At 57.4% G+C, this 16795-nt stretch overlaps 1 protein-coding gene across 1 annotated transcript in view; it reads left to right on the top strand.

The window, feature by feature from the left end:
* The window catches only part of KCNG2 (potassium voltage-gated channel modifier subfamily G member 2), a 31318-nt gene extending 14573 nt beyond the window's left edge, over positions 1-16745 (top strand). The window contains exons 3-5 of the mRNA XM_014463150.2: positions 1300-1411; positions 1461-2026; positions 15391-16745. Of these exons, the coding sequence (XP_014318636.2) occupies positions 1336-1411; positions 1461-2026; positions 15391-16194 (1446 nt within the window). The 5' untranslated portion in view covers positions 1300-1335 and the 3' untranslated portion in view covers positions 16195-16745. The remainder of the gene's footprint in view (positions 1-1299; positions 1412-1460; positions 2027-15390) is intronic.
* The last annotated feature ends 50 nt before the right edge of the window (positions 16746-16795 follow it).

Here is a 16795-nt window from a genome sequence, read left to right as displayed (position 1 = left end):
CATATCAGATATTTACATTACGATTCATAACAGTAGCAAAATTATAGTTATGAAGTAGCAACAAAAATAATTTTATGCTTGGGGTCACCACAACATGAGGAACTGCATTAAAGGGTCGCAGCATTAGGAAGGTTGAGAACCACTGCTCTAGACAGTGGCACTGTTGACATTTTGGGCTGGGTCCCAGCCCTTTGTCCTGTACACTGTGGGTTTTAGCAGAACTCTGGTTTCTACCCTCTAAATGCAAGCCACACCCAGCCATGACAATCAGTATGTGCCTAGGCTTCGCCAAATGCCTCTGGGGACAGAGTCACTTGGTTGAGAAGCACTGCTCCAGACCGCATATGTGTTTGGTTCTAACGCACACGGCAGAGATGTCACCCACCTGAGACTACTTTTTATGGGGGTAATTTCTTAGCTTTTGGTTTCATAGACCAAAATTCCAACCTCAAACCCATTGTGCAGGTCGGAATTAGACACATACTCTCATATACATACTCTGGTTCTATTTTACCTAGAACCAGGCAGAGAAATCTTACAACCTTTCTATACCAATAGATAAATTTTCCCCTGGACACCCTTTCACTGAGGGTGCAGCCCAACAAGGTCCCTGCTTCCTGCAGGATTTGTTCAGAACATCCTCCTCCTCCTGTCATGGGGTTGTACGACTTACTACCTGGCAGGAATGAATGTGTTTGAGAGACCCCACACCCTTGCACTTTCATCTGTAATACCTTGTGGGAATTTGAGATTTTTATTTTCTACTGATTATCCAGATCTTTTAATGATTATTGTGGTGAATATTCCTACCTGTAAAGAGCACACATTTGATTTGGCTACAAAAGGAGTCAGCCAGCCTGTTCTACAATTTAGTACGGGGCTCCGCGGACACATGAAAATTGGAGTCAAAGCCTCGTGCACCCGGGCTGGGATGTTAGTCTCTTTCAGATTTAAAACCACCCTCTTTCCCCCTTGACCTTTATTGGATGGTGATCAGGTAACAAGCTGGTGTCTGGGCCCCGCCCAGATCTCCTGAAGCAGCCTCTGCAGGGTGGGCTTCCTTTGGCCGCAGGTTAGCTAGTCTCTAGTCTAGGAGATAAACTGAGGCAGGCCGCCACTTAACCTGGGTCTGCAGGAAAGGCTGTGGTCCTCTGTTTGGGCCCCTGCAGACGGCAGGTATGCAGGAGGGAAAAACCAAGTGGGCGGGGAGGGAGTCCTTGGTTCCTCCTGGTCACCAGGCCCAGGGTCTCATGCGTGGTCAGGTGTCCCCAGCCCTAACGGGAACCGTTCCTTCCGCAGGCCCAGCCTCCTGACCCCAGCGCTGCGCATGGGGCGATGGCCCTGCTCCCCGGGCCCGCGGAGCCCCCTGGCGGCGGCGGGGCCCGCGCCCGGCACGTCATCATCAACGTAGGCGCTGCAGGGTGCGCCTGGGCCTGGGGCACGTCATTCATCAACGTAAGGCGGCTGCAGGGTGCGCCTGGGCCTGGGCCGGCGCTGGCAACGCTGTCCCCTTCGCGCGGCTTCGAGGGGCTTGGCCGCCTGCCGGGGCCACGACGAAGTTGCTTGCGGGGGTGCAACGACTACAGAGTGGAGCCGCGATGAAGTTCTTCTTCGACCGCAGGCCCGTGCCGCCCTTCCGCGCCAATCCGGGCGCTGCCCGCCGGGAAAACTCACGTCTCTGCGCGGCCCGTACGCCCTGGCCTTTCGCGACGAGCTGGCCTACTGGGGCATCGACGAGGCGCGGCTGGAGCGCTGCTGCCTGCGCCGCCTGCGCCGCCGGGAGGAGGAGGCGGCCGAGGCGCGCGCGGGGCCGGCGGAGCGCGCAGTGCCAGGGAGTCCCGGCTGCGTCCTGGCGCCCCACGGGCGTCTGGCGCGCAGCCGTCGGCGACTGCGCGACGTGGTGGACAACCCGCACTCGGGGCTGGCCGGCAAGCTCTTCGCCTGCGTGTCTGTGGCCTTCGTGGCCGTCACGGCGGTCGGCCTCTGCCTGAGCACCATGCCGGACATCCGCGCGGAGGAGGAGCGGGTGAGCGGGGCTGAGGCTGGGCTGGGAGCTGGGGCCGGGCTGGGGTGCTCTGGCAAAAAATGGGCAGCGGGGGCAAGGCCTAGGCCAGGGGTCTGGGACGGGGGCCGGGGCCTGGAGGCAGCTGGGTGGAGGGAGTTCTGCGGAGTGACCGGGGTCTAGGAAACCCCTCTGTCGGAGTGACCGGGGTCTAGGAAACCTCTCTGTCGCTGGTGGTTGCACCCACAGTGCTGGGCCCACCTTGGCCTGCTCATAATGTGCCCTGGGCGGACGAGCCCTTCTCCCAGGCTGACATCTCTGCTAGGCTGTGCCCTGACAGCAGACACTCCAATTACAGCCATCTCCAAGAATTCAGCCAGGCTGGGCTGGTCTCTCCCAAGGTCCTGGAAGCTTGGTCAACAGGGGGCTTAGCACGTTCAGTATCTTAAGGTCTGGAGAGTTGTGTGCTCATGTGTCATCATCCTGGACCTAAAGGATGTGGCCTCTTTGAGGGCTCGAGAGCCAGGGCCAGGCTCTCGCCTCAGGCAAAGCCTTTGCCCAGACGCCCGGGTTCATTTCTGAGTACAGGGTGGACTTCCCATCCCCCTTCTGTCCCGTGAGAATGGCAGCACGGGACGTGGGTAGAAATGTCAGCCTCTGCGAACCCAGGCTGCGATGTTCAGGACGTGGGCAGGGAAGCCTGGGTTTGTGTTGTCCCAGTGGGTGGGTTACGAGAAGAGGGTGCACCAGGGTTTGAAGGACATTGCTGAGTGTTGTCCTGAAAGCTGACCCTGCATTTCCTTATGGTGGGCAGGGCTGGGGATCAGCCTGCCCCAACCCCTCCACAGTCCCCAGCTCCCACCTGCCAGGAGCTGGGCACTGCTCTGAATTGAGCCCTTCCTCGGGCAGGGCAGTTCATCGCGGGAGCCTCAAATGCTGGGGAGGTTATGCCAGAGCTCACCGGGGGAGTCCACTCATTATTAAGACAGTGAGGAGCTGAAGGGAGGTGTCCCGTGTCCTCCTGGAACATTAGCTGTTATCTGGCTTGACCACAGTTGTGGCATCCCTGACCGCAGATTAAATTTGAATGTAAATGTCAGGACATTGGTTTGGCATCCTTCACTGTTTGCCTGTCTGACTCCTGTCTGTTTCCAGTTGTGTTAACCAGGCCCAAGTATCGGATTAAGCTGCTAAGAAGACACTTACATTTCGGTTTTCGAAGTAGCAATAATGCCATACAATATGCAGGATGGGAGCCATTTAGATGAGGGTCAGAGAACAGGAGGCCATAGGCCTGCTTCAACCAGTGACAGCACTGAGGCCAAGCCGGCCCATGCGGAACCCTCCAGGGGGTGCACATGTATCCGAGTCGCCCACCATTCTGGTCTGTCCCCCTAACCTTCCCCATCTCCCCAAGCACCACTTCACACTACCAGGGACTGCCTTACCCGTCCAGGCATCCGATTAAACAGCATTAACCCAGTGTTGGTGAGCACATGTGCCGTCCACGACCTTGTGAGGGGACTTTAGGAAGCACCTGGGCCACTGCTCATCTGAGGGGCTGAGTCAGAAGTAAGTGTTGTCACTGCCGTGGGAAGGAAACGTTTTATGTTTCATCAACGTGTGTATGAGTGTGATAAAATATACACAAAATTTACCATATTTAAGCATGCTGTTTCGTGGTACTAAGTACACTCAGAGTGGTGTGCAGCCGCCACCACCATCTGTCTCCATGAAACAGCTCCCCAGTGTCCGTCCCCCCCAGCCCCTGGGACCCACCGTCCACTTTCTGTCTTTGTGATGTTGACCGCTCCAGGCACCTCACATAAGCAGATCCTATGGTATTTGTCCCGTTGTGACTGGCTTATTTCGCTCAGCATGATATCCTCCAGGTTCATCCATGTAGCATGTGTCAGAATCTCCTTCCTTTCTAAGGCTGGGCAGCATCCCACTGTGCAAATGGACCACATTGGGCTTATCCACCTGTCCACCAGTGGACACTGGGTTGCTTCCTCCTCTTGGCTGTTGTGACTATGCTGCTGTTAACATGGGTACGGCCGGGGCACAGCCCGTGGGAGGTCTGCGCGTCCATTATTCTGGCATGAGTGGCTGTTGTGTGAAAGTGCTGCTGCCAGCGTGACTGGGAGATGGAGGCAGCATGAAGAACATGACGTGCTCTGGGCCTCGTCCTGGAGAGCAGCACGCACAGCCAATCACAGGCACCACTTCACCTGCTCTGGGTGGGACTGAGGGACTTCTAGGAAGAGCCCCTCCCACCCTGAGGGGGCCCGGCCTCCACAGAAGGCTCCAGACCTGATGCTAAGGGCATCCCTCTTAACGCCTGGCTCTGCACAGTCAGACAGGATGAGTTTTGGGGCCTGGGGGAGCTGAGGTGCAGGAGTTGGTGGGCTGGTTCCTATGGAGGCTCCAGGGAGAATCCCTCAGGCCCTTTCAGCTTGACCCCATGCCCCTCCTCCATCCTCAGAGCCATCACTCTGGTCCTTCTCCATCACCGCCTCTGACCCTCCGGCCTCCCTCACCGGAGGACCTGTGACCGCACTGGGCCCCCTGCAGCCAGGACTCTCCGCAGCTCAGGGTCCTTACCTTCATTCCAGCTGCACGGCCCTCCTGCCACAGGAGGTGACAGCCACGGTCACGGGGCAGGACATGGATGTCTTCCTGGCTTATAGAGCTGCCCACAGTTTACATGATGACATGTAAAGGCTCGGTTTCTGCTGCTTGTCCTCCAGGCCCCCATCTGGGTCAGCACCCTGCCCACACGACACTGTTGGTCACAGTGAGCACCTGCTGCCCTGACAGCCCCCGGGACGCCGCCGTGCCCACACACCCTGTGCTGCGCTCATGATCTCACACTAAGCAGATGTGAGATGTTTCTTCTTCCACACGGAGTCCCACCTCCTGTTTGGGGGACTCTGAGGGCGTGGCAACCTAGAGCGGAGACTCAGTGCTGTGACACCAGAGTTGGCCGTTGCGGAGTCTCTGGAAAGAACTGTGGCTTCCCTTGGAAATAAGGTGAAGTGTCTAAGGAGCGAAGACCTGTTATGTGCCCGACTATAACGGGAAGGCACGGGAACAGTGCCCAGAAAACTTGTGGAACACTCAATCCTAAATTATCTTTGGGCAAAACATTCACCATGTGTCACCAACAGCTCCCAGAACTAAGAACAAAGCATCTTCAACAAAATTAAATGTGCTTCCTCAGGGCACCCCCAGCCCAGAGAGAGGGGAGCAGGCCGCCAGCCCCGTCCCCACCACACCCATGTCCCCGCAGCTGCATGTCACCATCCGGGCCGTGGCCTCCCCCTGCGGGACCAGGAAGGCATGTGCCCAGGACCCACCTTGCCCCGTCCGAGAAGGTCTTCACCTCACAGCGCCGTGTGCGGGGCTCCCTCCTCAGCGCCAGTCCTCAGCCGGACCATCCACGCCATGTTCATGGCTTATGAGGAAGGAAAACTTGGGGGTTCCCAGACCCCGGCCTTGGGGTAGAAATACCAAAACCCTAAACATCCACTGGAAGTTCTCCTAGGTCTTCTGACCCAAAAATGTACCTTCTGATAACAAAACCCTCGCAGCGGGAGCCTTGCTTTGTTCTCAGGAGAAACCGTCACAGCAGTGATACCCGGAGACGTTCTGCCGCGCACTCCAAGGCTGGAGCCGGGCAGATGAGTCGAAGTTTCGATGCCACGTGCTTGGAGGCCCTGGGGTCAGAGCTGGAGGTGGGGCCTGTCCCCCTGTCACTGAGCAGAGACCAGGCTCAGTGGGAAGGGCTCCTCGGGCTCGTGGACAGCGAGGCAGGGCCGATCCAAACCTCCCAGCCCCGTCACCGAGGAAGCCCCAAGCCAGAGGGCAGACCCCCACCTCCCGCTGCCTCTGTGGCGTCTCCAGTGGATCTGCAGCCTGCGCTTCTCTGCCTGCCACACGGCCAGGGCTGACACGCGGTGCTCAGGGCCTGGGCACCGTGACGGGCACCAGGTGAGCATGCATGTGTGCCCAGAGCACCCCACCGACTGTGGAATAGCCTGAAAGCGAGTATTGATTCCCCTGAGAATGTGTGTCTGGGGTGAAATTGTTGACAGTGGCACAGTCATTGGGTCTAGCGTTCTCTCCAATGCCAGGAGAGGTCAAGGCCAGGCCAGGGGTAGGCGGTTGTGGGTGTTGTCGCATGACCTAGAGGAGAGGCCTCCCAACGGCGGAGGGTGTGGACAGACGCTGGTGTCCCAGTAGACAGCTCGGGGATTCTGCTGTGGGTGGTGGCCGGGGTGCTGCTTGGAGACCGGGCTGAGCTCCCGTGCTGAGACAGGGGTCTGGTGGGTGGCCGGGCAGGCTGTGTGCTCCAGCCTTCGGGAGACCGTCCCTGCACGCCAGGGTCCGAGGGTGGGGCTGTGCTGCTCGGAAGCTATCAAGCCCTTTTCACTGCAGCTGATGTCTGGCTCTGTGAGTCGATTTTCTTCCTTTAAACCCATGTGATTAAATCAAGGCCTGCATAATTAGTTATAGATTTCACGACTGGGATTTCAGAGATTGAATTCACTGAGAACATTTGGCAGCAGCATGGGAAGCTGGTGACAAAGTTTCTGCTGCCTGTGGGCACACATCGAGCCTTGCCAGCCTCCTCCTGGGGGAGAGCTTTGCTGTCTCTGAGCTGTAGTAGGTTCTCAGAAAACAGAACCAATGGGAGAGACGTATACAGGGTGGGCAAAAGTATTAGGAGGTGGGGCCTTTGGAAGGTGATTTGGTCATGAGGTTGGAGCCCCCATGACTGGGATTGTAAGTCTTATTAAAGGGCCCCCAGAGAGCTTGCTCCCCTCCTGCCACAGAAGGACACACAACAGACAATGTCTATGACCCAGGAAACAGCCTCACCAGCCCCGGAATCTGCGGGCCCTGGGATCTTGGACTTCCGGAACCAAGAGAACTAAATATGTGCTGGGTAAGCTGCCAGTCCTGGAGTGTCCTGTTGGCAACGTTCTGCACCAGGAGCCAGCAAAACCCAGTGGCAATATCAAGCCACGGCTGGACCTTGTCGGGAGCCAGACCTGCCTGGGCTCAGGTGCTTTCGCTTCGCCTTTCTCTTCTGCTGCTGAGAGAGGGGAGGCAAGCACCTGGCAGGGGTGCCCATGGCCTCCGAGGAATCAGCCCCGTCCTTGGTGCCTGTGCCCCTGCCATGCTGCCCAGAATCGTCGTCCAAGGCCCCAGACGGCCATCAGCGCCCACTTCTGAGCAACCGCTGCTTGTTTTCATGGAGACCCCACTGTGGACTCTTAGAGGAGCTGAAAACAGCCGCATGTGCCAAGGGATAAACATAAAGCTCAGAACATTTTTTCCCCTCTACTTTCTGCACAAATTTGGCATCAAAAAAAGAAGGGATTTGAGTTTTGGATTTGTGCTTATCTGAAAAATAAAAGACCTATGCTCCAATGCCTAGAATAGAAGCTGTAGGGTCCCCCCCCCACCCCCTGTTTTCTAAGACTTTATTTTTTAGAGCAGTTTTAGGGTCACAGCAGAATTGAGAAAAAGGTATTAAGATTTCCCACATTCCCCTATCCCCACTGCATAGCCTCCCCATTATCCATGTCTCACACCATGTGGGAAATTTGTTACTCTGATGGATCGACACAGAGACAACCTTGTCACCTACAGTCCATGGTTTACTTTAGGGTCACTTCTGGAGTACAACCTGTGGGTGTGGACAAATGTATCAAGTCATGTATCCACCATCACAGTGTCACACAGAGTAGCTTCACTGCCCTGCACATCCCCTGTGCTCACCTGTTCATCCCTCTTCCCCCTAACGGTTAGGGGTTAGGGCCTAACCCCTGGCAAACACTGATCTGTTTACTGTCTCCATCGCTTTGCCTTTTCCAGAAGGTAGTTGCAATCATAATACAATATGAAGCCTTTTCAGATTGACTTCTTTCACTTAGTCATGTGCATTTCGGGTTCCTCTGGGTCTTTTCATGGCTCGACAGCCCATTTCTTTTCATTGCTGAACAATATTCCATTGTCTGGACGGGCCAGGGTTTATTTATCCATTCTCCTGCTGAGGGACATCATGGCTGCTCCCAAGTCTTGGCGACTCTCAGAGCAGCAGGGTCACGCCCTCACCCTCTCTCCTGGGGCCTTGGGATCCTTGGGCTGCAGGCAGCTCCCAACACCCCTGTGGCCTCTGGATGAAGGCACAGCCGCCCACAGAGCAGAGGCCACTGCAGAGCAGAGCATCTGGGAAGGCTCGGCCTGGGCTCCACGGGCCCTCCCTGCTGCCTCTCTGACTGAGCCGGTGTGCCCAGCAGGCCTGAGTCCTGCTTTTCCTCACCAGCCACCTGGAGGGCACAGGGAACCAGTCCCACCCCTTCAGGAAGCTCCTGGAGCGCCGCGCCCCCCCCGCCCTGGCCCTGCCGGGGACCCAAAGGGAGCAGAACAGTGTGGGGGCGAAGGTGAAAGCGGAGTCTCTGATAACATGGGTCTGACAGGAGCCCTGAGCCCACTCAGCCAGATGAGGGCCCCTTCAGACCAGGTGCTTGGGAGCTGAACACTTTTAGGGAAATTACCGAAAACGGGATTAAAACAGTTTTTAAAAGCCTCCCAACTGGAAATTGCTCGTGGTCATAGCATCAAGGGAAGCTCCGCCTCTGGCCTGCTCTCAGTCCAGGTCACGCTATTCCATTGTCTGGATGATGCTCTGCATTCGGGCATCCCCCTGAGAAAACAGAACGAGGAGGTGCAGGCAGGCTCCAGGGGTGCCCAGACGCACAGGCACTGCGCTCAGGTGTCCGTCACTCCGTTAGTGCTCGGAGGTCACCGACGTGAGACTCTGGTCGTCAAGAACAGGAGGCCACAACGTCAACGTGCACCACTTGCTGTGACTCATGGCGCCAGCCGTGTCCCAGGGCTCTGCATGGACCTGAGCCAGGGCAGTGGACCTGGGACAGGATAGCCAGTCCTTACTTCAGAGGTAGTTCCTGAGCAGCTGCTGGAAATGGAGCAAACATTTGAGACAGGCCAAGTTGCAGGCAGCTTCTGGTCTCGGGACGGGTCTGTGGAGGGGGCGTGTTGTCCCAGAGGCAGCATCAGGGCACAGAGCTCAGGATGGATGCTAACAGAAGAAAAAATAAAATTTCCAGGCCTGAAAATTACTGTGGCATATCTCCGCTCCAGTAAAGAATGCAAGAGCAAACAAGATCCAAGGGCCCAGCAGGGATTTCGTGAGCCTCCCATGCATGGCTGGTGGGTTTGCAGGTGTCAGCCAGTGTGGGTCCCGTTTTGTCACCGCCCGGACACTCAGCCGCTACACCCGTTGTCCTCCATACGGTGAGATTCGTGATGACACCAATGACGAATGTAAGTGCACAGCCTGGACCAGCGAGGCAGAGCTCCTGGAGAGGGTCCTGGAATGGAATTCTTCCCAGGGGAACATGGAGGGGGCAGCCAGCAAGCCTGCTGTGCCCACGGCCACCTGCCGGGCTTTGCAGGACTGGATTTGCTCAGGAACTTGCCCTGAGGACATCCATTCAGAGCTGGCCACACTGAGAGTCCTGCAGAAAACCTTGGCTCGTCTTGTGGGCCCGTGGGCACTGGCTGGTGGAGTGCCCTCTGCCTCTGGCTGCCCAATGCTCAGTGCGGTGGAGGGGAAGTCTCTCTTGCCTGGAAAAAATCACTTCCTGCAGAACCCAGTCGGAAAGCCTGGGTGTCCGGTCCGTGGGCACCCTGGCGGTTTCATGCTGTGGTCATGGAGCTGGGGAAGCGCCCACCCTTGCCGTGCAGAGGGGAGCCTGAGTGTGGCAGTTACTGAATTCCTGGCTGGACACCGAGCAGAAGACCCCCCCAATCCTGGGTGTCTCTGGAGAAGCCACGACAGAAACCCCCGAAAAGCAAACGCTCCGCCCTGTGGGGCAGGTGGGACTCAGGCTGCCTGGGAGCAGGGAGCGGGGAGCAGTGCGCATGCGCTGGCGGACAGTCTTGAGAACTGGAGGCAGCACCGCGCTTTCCCACAGAAATGCGGCCGAAGTGAAGGAACTGAATGGAGAGCAGCGGCTGCCAATGTGCCATTCTCTGCGGCTCAGAATCAACTCCGTGGTTTGGAGCCATTCTCTCCTGAGACGGACGCCCTCTTCGTGCATTCATGGGGGCGCTGCCACCTGTAATCATCGTGTGCACCTGTGTCTGTAGCAGGAATGGGCGGCCCAGTAGGACAGGGGTTTGCAGCCGTGAGCATCAGGCCAGCTCAGCCACTTCTCAGGGCCCGAATCCCATGGGGCTGGCGGTCCCAGTTCCCTCTTGTGCCCAGTCCAGGATGTCTCCCCCAGGAGTGAGCTCACAGGGCGGATGGAAGACCAGCCGGGTCAGCTGTGGGAGAGTGTGGGACACTCTGGAAGGCACTTGTATTTACTTCTTTCTGGAGACAGCACAGAACCGCAGGGTGGTGACAGGAGAGCGATTGACAGCCTGCTTCAGCACAGGTGACTGAAAGAGCACATTCCTCACTGCTGTGCAAACGACTGGTGCTATTTTTAAACAATCTGTTCTCTAATGTCGATTGAATATTCCTATTTCTATGTTTGCACTACAGGAGCCTTTCCCATAGATAATTGGAAAAAATAAACTCAATTCAGTTCAAAGTCAAGTTATTTTAGGTTTGTAGTTAGTGAAATGAATTAAGTGCTTTCTTCTGGTTATTAATGGGGGCTAAACACAGAGCAGCACACAGTCATGAAGGGTAAACAGATCCATAGGAGTAGGTGCTGCCTGTAGGATTTATCTGCACCATGTCTAGTGCACAGTCGCCCTGCTGGTCCATTTTGCTGGCTACACAACATTTCTGATGGATTGATGGAGACAATGTCCAGAAAATACAGAGGCAGTAAAAGGATGTGAACAACGTGGGGATTAATTACACATTAGATCAGTGGTTCTCAACCGTCTGGCCCTTTAAATACAGCTCCTCATGTTGTGACCCAACCATAAAATTATTTTCGTTGCTACTTCATAACTGAATGTTGCTACTGTTATGAATCGTAATGTAAATATCTGATATGCAGGATGGTCTTAGGCGACCCCTGTGAAAGGGTCGTTCGACCACCGAAGGGGTCGCGACCCACAGGTTGAGAACCGCTGCGTTAGATGAAGCGGGGAGCTTGTGAAACTCGGAGTCCTTGATGAAACTCTGAGCCAGAACCTCGGACCAGGCTGCAGCTCCGGGGAGCTCAGCCGGTGCCTCGTCGGTTGGCTTACAGAGAGGACCCCCACTGGCCTCCCTCCATCTCCTGGCTTAATAGAACCAGCGTTGTCCTTGGCAGGGCTCACGCCACTGAATTTTTGATGCTCTGAAATGAGAACAAAGCCGGGGATGGACGCATGCCGGGGCCAGGCCTCTCCCAAGAGTCAGCCGTGACCGCCCCACAGCCTCTGTTACTGAAAAGACTTGGCCCTGAGCTTCCGTTCATTTTCACTAGAAAATAAAAACAGGGACAGTGCCAAGTGAATACCATGCGGAGGCCATGCCTTCCAACAACAGTTTCAAAAACACTTTTCCAAAAGTTGGCTTGGACCAGCTGTCACCATCCTTGGTGTTGGAACCAGCCTGGTCCGTCCCCCGGGCCGCCTCTGCCTGGCGTGGACGGTGCCCTCCAGGGTCTCCTGGCGTTCATCCAGCCCACCTGCCCCGTTGGGCATGGAGAACATTCCAAGCTGTTGTGCTGTTTGGTTGGGTTTTGTAATAGTGGACGACGCCATCCACATAAGGGTTAGGGACACTGTTGGGCAGCCACCCTCCCACGGCCTCGTGTGTCTGTAATGAGCTCAGACTTCTCACATTGAGTGAGCTGCTTCCTTGGGGGCAGCTGACTTTTGGTTCTTGAGCCACAAGTAATTGGAAGAGGCCCAGTTCCAATCCTGGAAAGAAAACAAATTATAAGGAAAGGAGCTGGGACCCAAACACAGAGGCTGAGTCCGGGGATACTTGTGCAGACTCTGCAGGTGGGCACCCAGGTCCAGGGCGGTCACTTGTGAGGGCGCAGTGTCTTGTGGCCTTTCGCCAACAGGGAAGTTTGCCTCTTGGACCAGCTGTTCACCACAGGCCAGGGCCCAGTCCCCTGGGGACACAGTGTTGGCTGGGGGAGCTCGGGGGAGCCTGGGGAGCAGGTCTGGGAGCCAGGGTTCAGGCGGGATGAGGGTGGTGGTGGTGCTCATAGCGTGGGAGCTGGTGCCTGTAGGGAAGGCTGTGTCAGTGCATGGGGACCAGAGGCCCTGCCAGGAAAGCTGGTGAGGATGGGAGGGGGGTGTTCCCCGAGTTCATGCTGGCATGAGCACACACCTGTTCTCAGAGGAACACCATGGGGACCTGAAGGGTGGACAGGCCCCACCACTGAAAGAATGGAAATGAGGTCCTGCCACGGCCCACAAGGCCCCACATTCTTTCCCTCCAGAAGCATCTGCTGGAGTCTGTGTCCTCTCCAAACAGTGGCCGGCCCAGCAGTAGTCAGCAGGTCGCCCTGTCCACCCCAGTGGTCGGTCGGATAGGAGCAGAGTGATCCAGGAGCAGAAACAGTGCAGTGCTGAGCTGGCTGAGCAGAAGGAGTTTAGAAGGCGCCCAGCTGGACAGGGCAGGGCAGGGCCACCAGGGTGTTGGGGCAGCTGCACCTGGTGCTCAAACCCATGATAAACTCACGTCAGCACCTGCTGAGGCCTGATTCACCAAAGCCCCGAATGTCTGTGAAACACAAGCAAAAGCCAGGCGAGTAAATAGGGGGTGGGGGCTTCAAACCGGGTGAGTCAGCTGAAGGCAGGTTGATGTCTGACCTGATTTGGGCCAAATAGGCCAGATGTGTCAAAGTATGATAAATCGGGGTCTGTTTTCTGGGTTAAAATGTCCAGAAATAGCTCCCACCAATTAACCTACACAGCTGGTCCTTAAGGAAAGGGCTGGAGGAGGGGGTACCAGGGAATCCACAGGCCTGTCTCCTCCCGAATCCACCAGGATGGGTCTGGCTGCAGGCTGGCACATGGGGTCTCTCCTCCTGCATGACCCAGGGTCTGTGCCCTCCTCTCCCCAAACACAGTGGTCGAAACCCCCCACGGGGGCTCACACAGAACCTGGCTGGGCAGCTGTGCTGAGATTTGGGGCCGGGCCCACAGTCAGCCCAGCAAGGGGTGTTGTATGGGTTGTGTCTGGGGCTGCCGATCACGAGACCACCACAGGTTCCTTGAGGTCCTCAGGCTCCTGATCAGGTGGCGTCCCGGCAGAGATATGTCACTGCTCTGACCTGGTGTCGAGGCTGACTCCGTCCACCCTCCTCCCGTCACCCACTGTCCCTGAGGATGGCGGCTTCCCTCCTAAGCCCTTCCTCAGGGCGGAGAGTGGGTTTCTAACCAGGTCTGTCCCAGTCCCCATGGGCCCTGCGGTCTCTTGACTGAAAACTTGTGGATCCGGGTTTTCCCCGAACCCAGTTACTGGCCCAGATCCAGCAGAAAGCCCCCCCTGCTCTCGCCAGTGCCCCAAGCCATGGTAATCAGGAATGCCCTTCAACCTCTCTGAGCTTACACCCAACTTGACACAGAGGGGTGACAAAGCCAGAGCCCCCCACTGCTGCCCCATGAGGCTCAGGGCTGGACTCAAAAGCCTTCCCACTGGCCCAGGCAGCATGGAGTGACCAGCCCTAAATAGCGGATAAAACTTTACCACCCTCAGGGGATGAACAAGCACCAAAAATTGCTGGAACAAAACCCACCCCAAACCTAGAAGCAACAAGCTGCAACAAGTCTCACATGGCTGTGAGCTCAGTGGGCCTGGTGTAGGTCTAGGGAGATGCCCCTCCCCATGGCCAGGGGAACGGAGACCCTGCCTCTGAGCCCTGCTCACCGGCTGAACTCAGGAGGGGTGCAGAAGGGGTTCTTATTTAGGGATGATGCCAGGGTGTGGAGCAGGAGACTCCACACCACCCCACGAGGCCCCCAGCCCTCTACCAGCCCAGAGGGGTCTAAAATGATGAGCTGGAAGACAGAAGCTGTGGGACTCTCTGCGGCCCACCCTCGTGTCTGGAGGCCACGGAAGCAAGTCTGTGGCCAGGGTTTCCAGGCACACCACAGGGACAATGATTAACGTAGAGGCCAAGGTATTGGGTTCTGACAGCTCATTAATGGGAAGGCCGGGCTCTGCTCAATACACAAATCACCCAATAGTGAGTGCCAGTCGGAGGAAGGTTTTTGGGAGCCCAATTTGCCCAGTTCCTTGCAGACAGTGATACATCAGTGCCTGGCCCTGAAGATTCAAGACAGGACTTGGGGAGCAGCCGTGTGGGGTCCCACCACCTCTGTGCCCTTGAGTACCAAGGTATTGAAAAACTGACTGCTGACCCCCAACCTGTTCTCCATTTAAGGCGTCAGGCGTGACCTCAAGTTGCTGTCTCTGCGTGGTGGAAGGTCACCACTGCTGGCCCCCACCACTGAGGGCTCGGGAAGCTGGACAGGCATGAGGGTCTGTCCTCAGTGCCCAGAGGGTCATGAGCCAGGTGGGGGGGGGGACACTGCAAGGCACAGGGAGGCCAGGTGGCCCCGGCCTGGCCCCTGGTGGTCTCACCTCCAGGGTGAGGTGGGCCCGGGACTCAGAGCACAGAGCACATGGTGTCAGCTGAGCCCCTCTTCTCCACCCCACTGGCCTGGGGCTCGCCCAGGGGGCAGGCTGAGCAGCTGAACCTCTCTCCTCCCCCCAAGCTGGAGCCCAGAACCCTTGGCTGCAGTCTCTGGAGTGGAGTCTCATCCCAGTGGTAGGGGGCAAGGGGTCTTGGTTCGAATAGCAAACTCCTTCCTTCACAGATTTTCAGATTTTCTTAAATAGATGTTGCATTTCCTTCTTGCCCTGTTTCGGGTCTTTAAATGGCTGTTTGTTTGTTTTTAAATGATCTTTACCGGTTTTGCTGGGGATCAGGTCAGCTGAGCTCCTATGGGAAGCCAATATCCAATTAACTTTTGTTGGTAATCCTCACCCGAGGATATTTGTTCCATTGATGTTTAGAGAGAGTGGACGGAGGGAGGGAGAGAAACATCAATGTGAGAGAGATACATCAATTGGTTGCTTCCCAGACCTGGGCGGGATGGAACCTGAAACCCAGGTGCCTGCCCTTGACCAGGAATTGAACCCACAACCTTTCGTGGGGGTGCGGGCTGGCCCGTGGTGCACTCTAACCACTGATCCACACCGGCCAGGGCTTCCATTAAATCTTTTTTACAGGAATTGGGCATATTTGTGGCTACTCCTGGCCCTCCTGCAGTAGCACACTTGCATGGGTTGGGGTCAGGAGTCAGGGCAGCTGGGTTTGACATCCCTCCATCATGGGGAACCTCTCTGCCCCAACACGTGTCCCTCTCCTCCCCAGGGCGAGTGCTCCCGCAAATGCCACAACCTCTTCGTGATGGAGACGGTGTGCGTGGCCTGGTTCTCCTTGGAGTTTCTGCTGCGCTCGCTGCAGGCCGAGAACAAGTGCGCCTTCCTACGGACGCCGCTCAATATCATCGACATCCTGGCCATCCTGCCCTTCTACGTGTCGCTGCTCGTGGGCCTCGCGGCGGGCGGCACGGCGCGTGCGGGCGCGAGCGCGGGCGGCAACAAGCTGCTGGAGCGCGCGGGGCTGGTGCTGCGGCTGCTGCGGGCGCTGCGCGTGCTCTACGTGATGCGCCTGGCGCGCCACTCGCTGGGCCTGCGCTCGCTCGGCCTGACCGTGCGCCGCTGCGCGCGCGAGTTCGGGCTGCTGCTGCTCTTCCTCTGCGTGGCCATGGCCCTGTTCGCGCCGCTCGTGCACCTGGCCGAGCGCGAGCTGGGCGCGCACCGCGACTTCACCAGCGTGCCGGCCAGCTACTGGTGGGCGGTCATCTCCATGACCACCGTGGGCTACGGCGACATGGTGCCCCGCAGCGTGCCCGGACAAGTGGTGGCGCTGAGCAGCATCCTCAGCGGCATCCTGCTCATGGCCTTCCCGGTCACCTCCATCTTCCACACCTTCTCGCGCTCCTACTCGGAGCTCAAAGAGCAGCAACAGCGCGCCGCCAGCCCCGAGCCAGCCCTGCGCGAAGACAGCACGCGCTCCGCCAGCGCCACGGAGGACAGCTCGCAAGATCCCGAAGGCTCGGGCGAGACTGGGGACTCAGCGGACCTCGCATGGGCGCGCACAGGGCCAGCCTGACCTGGGCGGACACCCTGTGCTCAGGGGCGGCCGCGCTGTCCATCACAGGAGGCTGCCTGTCACAAACTTTAGAAACAGAACTACAGCCCTGGCCTCCCACTGCGCAGAGGGACAGGAACTCACCTTAGGGGCAGCTGCTCCCAAAGCCCTAAGAGGCCTCGCTCCTGTTGGCGCGTATCCGGTCCAAGTGCATGTTGCTGCGACCAGTGAGGCCCAGAACTCGGCCTAGGAGTCGGAGGTGATGTTAAAAGCCAACCTGTGCTTTGAGCAAATTTCCCAGAGGGCACCCCATCCTGTCCTCCTTCCTTTTATTTCCCTTTGGAGTTCTGACTCTGTGGCTAGCTAAAAATAAATTCAGGAAGTCCCAGAACGTCCAGCCTGTAGCAATACCAGAAGGTCATACTGTCCCCAGACCTCAGCCTAACCCTTCCCTGATATTCAGCCCGAAGGTCCTGGGAGCAGTGGGGGGAGGGGGGCGCAGTGGGCACAGTCCTGGGGGAGGAGTTTCCAGAAGAGGGGGGACAGCCCCTTCCTGCTCCAGCCATCTCACCCAGGTGGGCTATGCCCCAGGGGAGGAAGGCCTTCCCCATGCACCCAGCTC

Source organism: Myotis lucifugus, unplaced genomic scaffold (assembly GCF_000147115.1).
Source record: "Myotis lucifugus unplaced genomic scaffold, Myoluc2.0 scaffold_200, whole genome shotgun sequence".
Classification (NCBI taxonomy): Eukaryota; Metazoa; Chordata; class Mammalia; order Chiroptera; family Vespertilionidae; genus Myotis; species Myotis lucifugus.
This window is presented reverse-complemented; position numbering and strand designations above follow the sequence as displayed.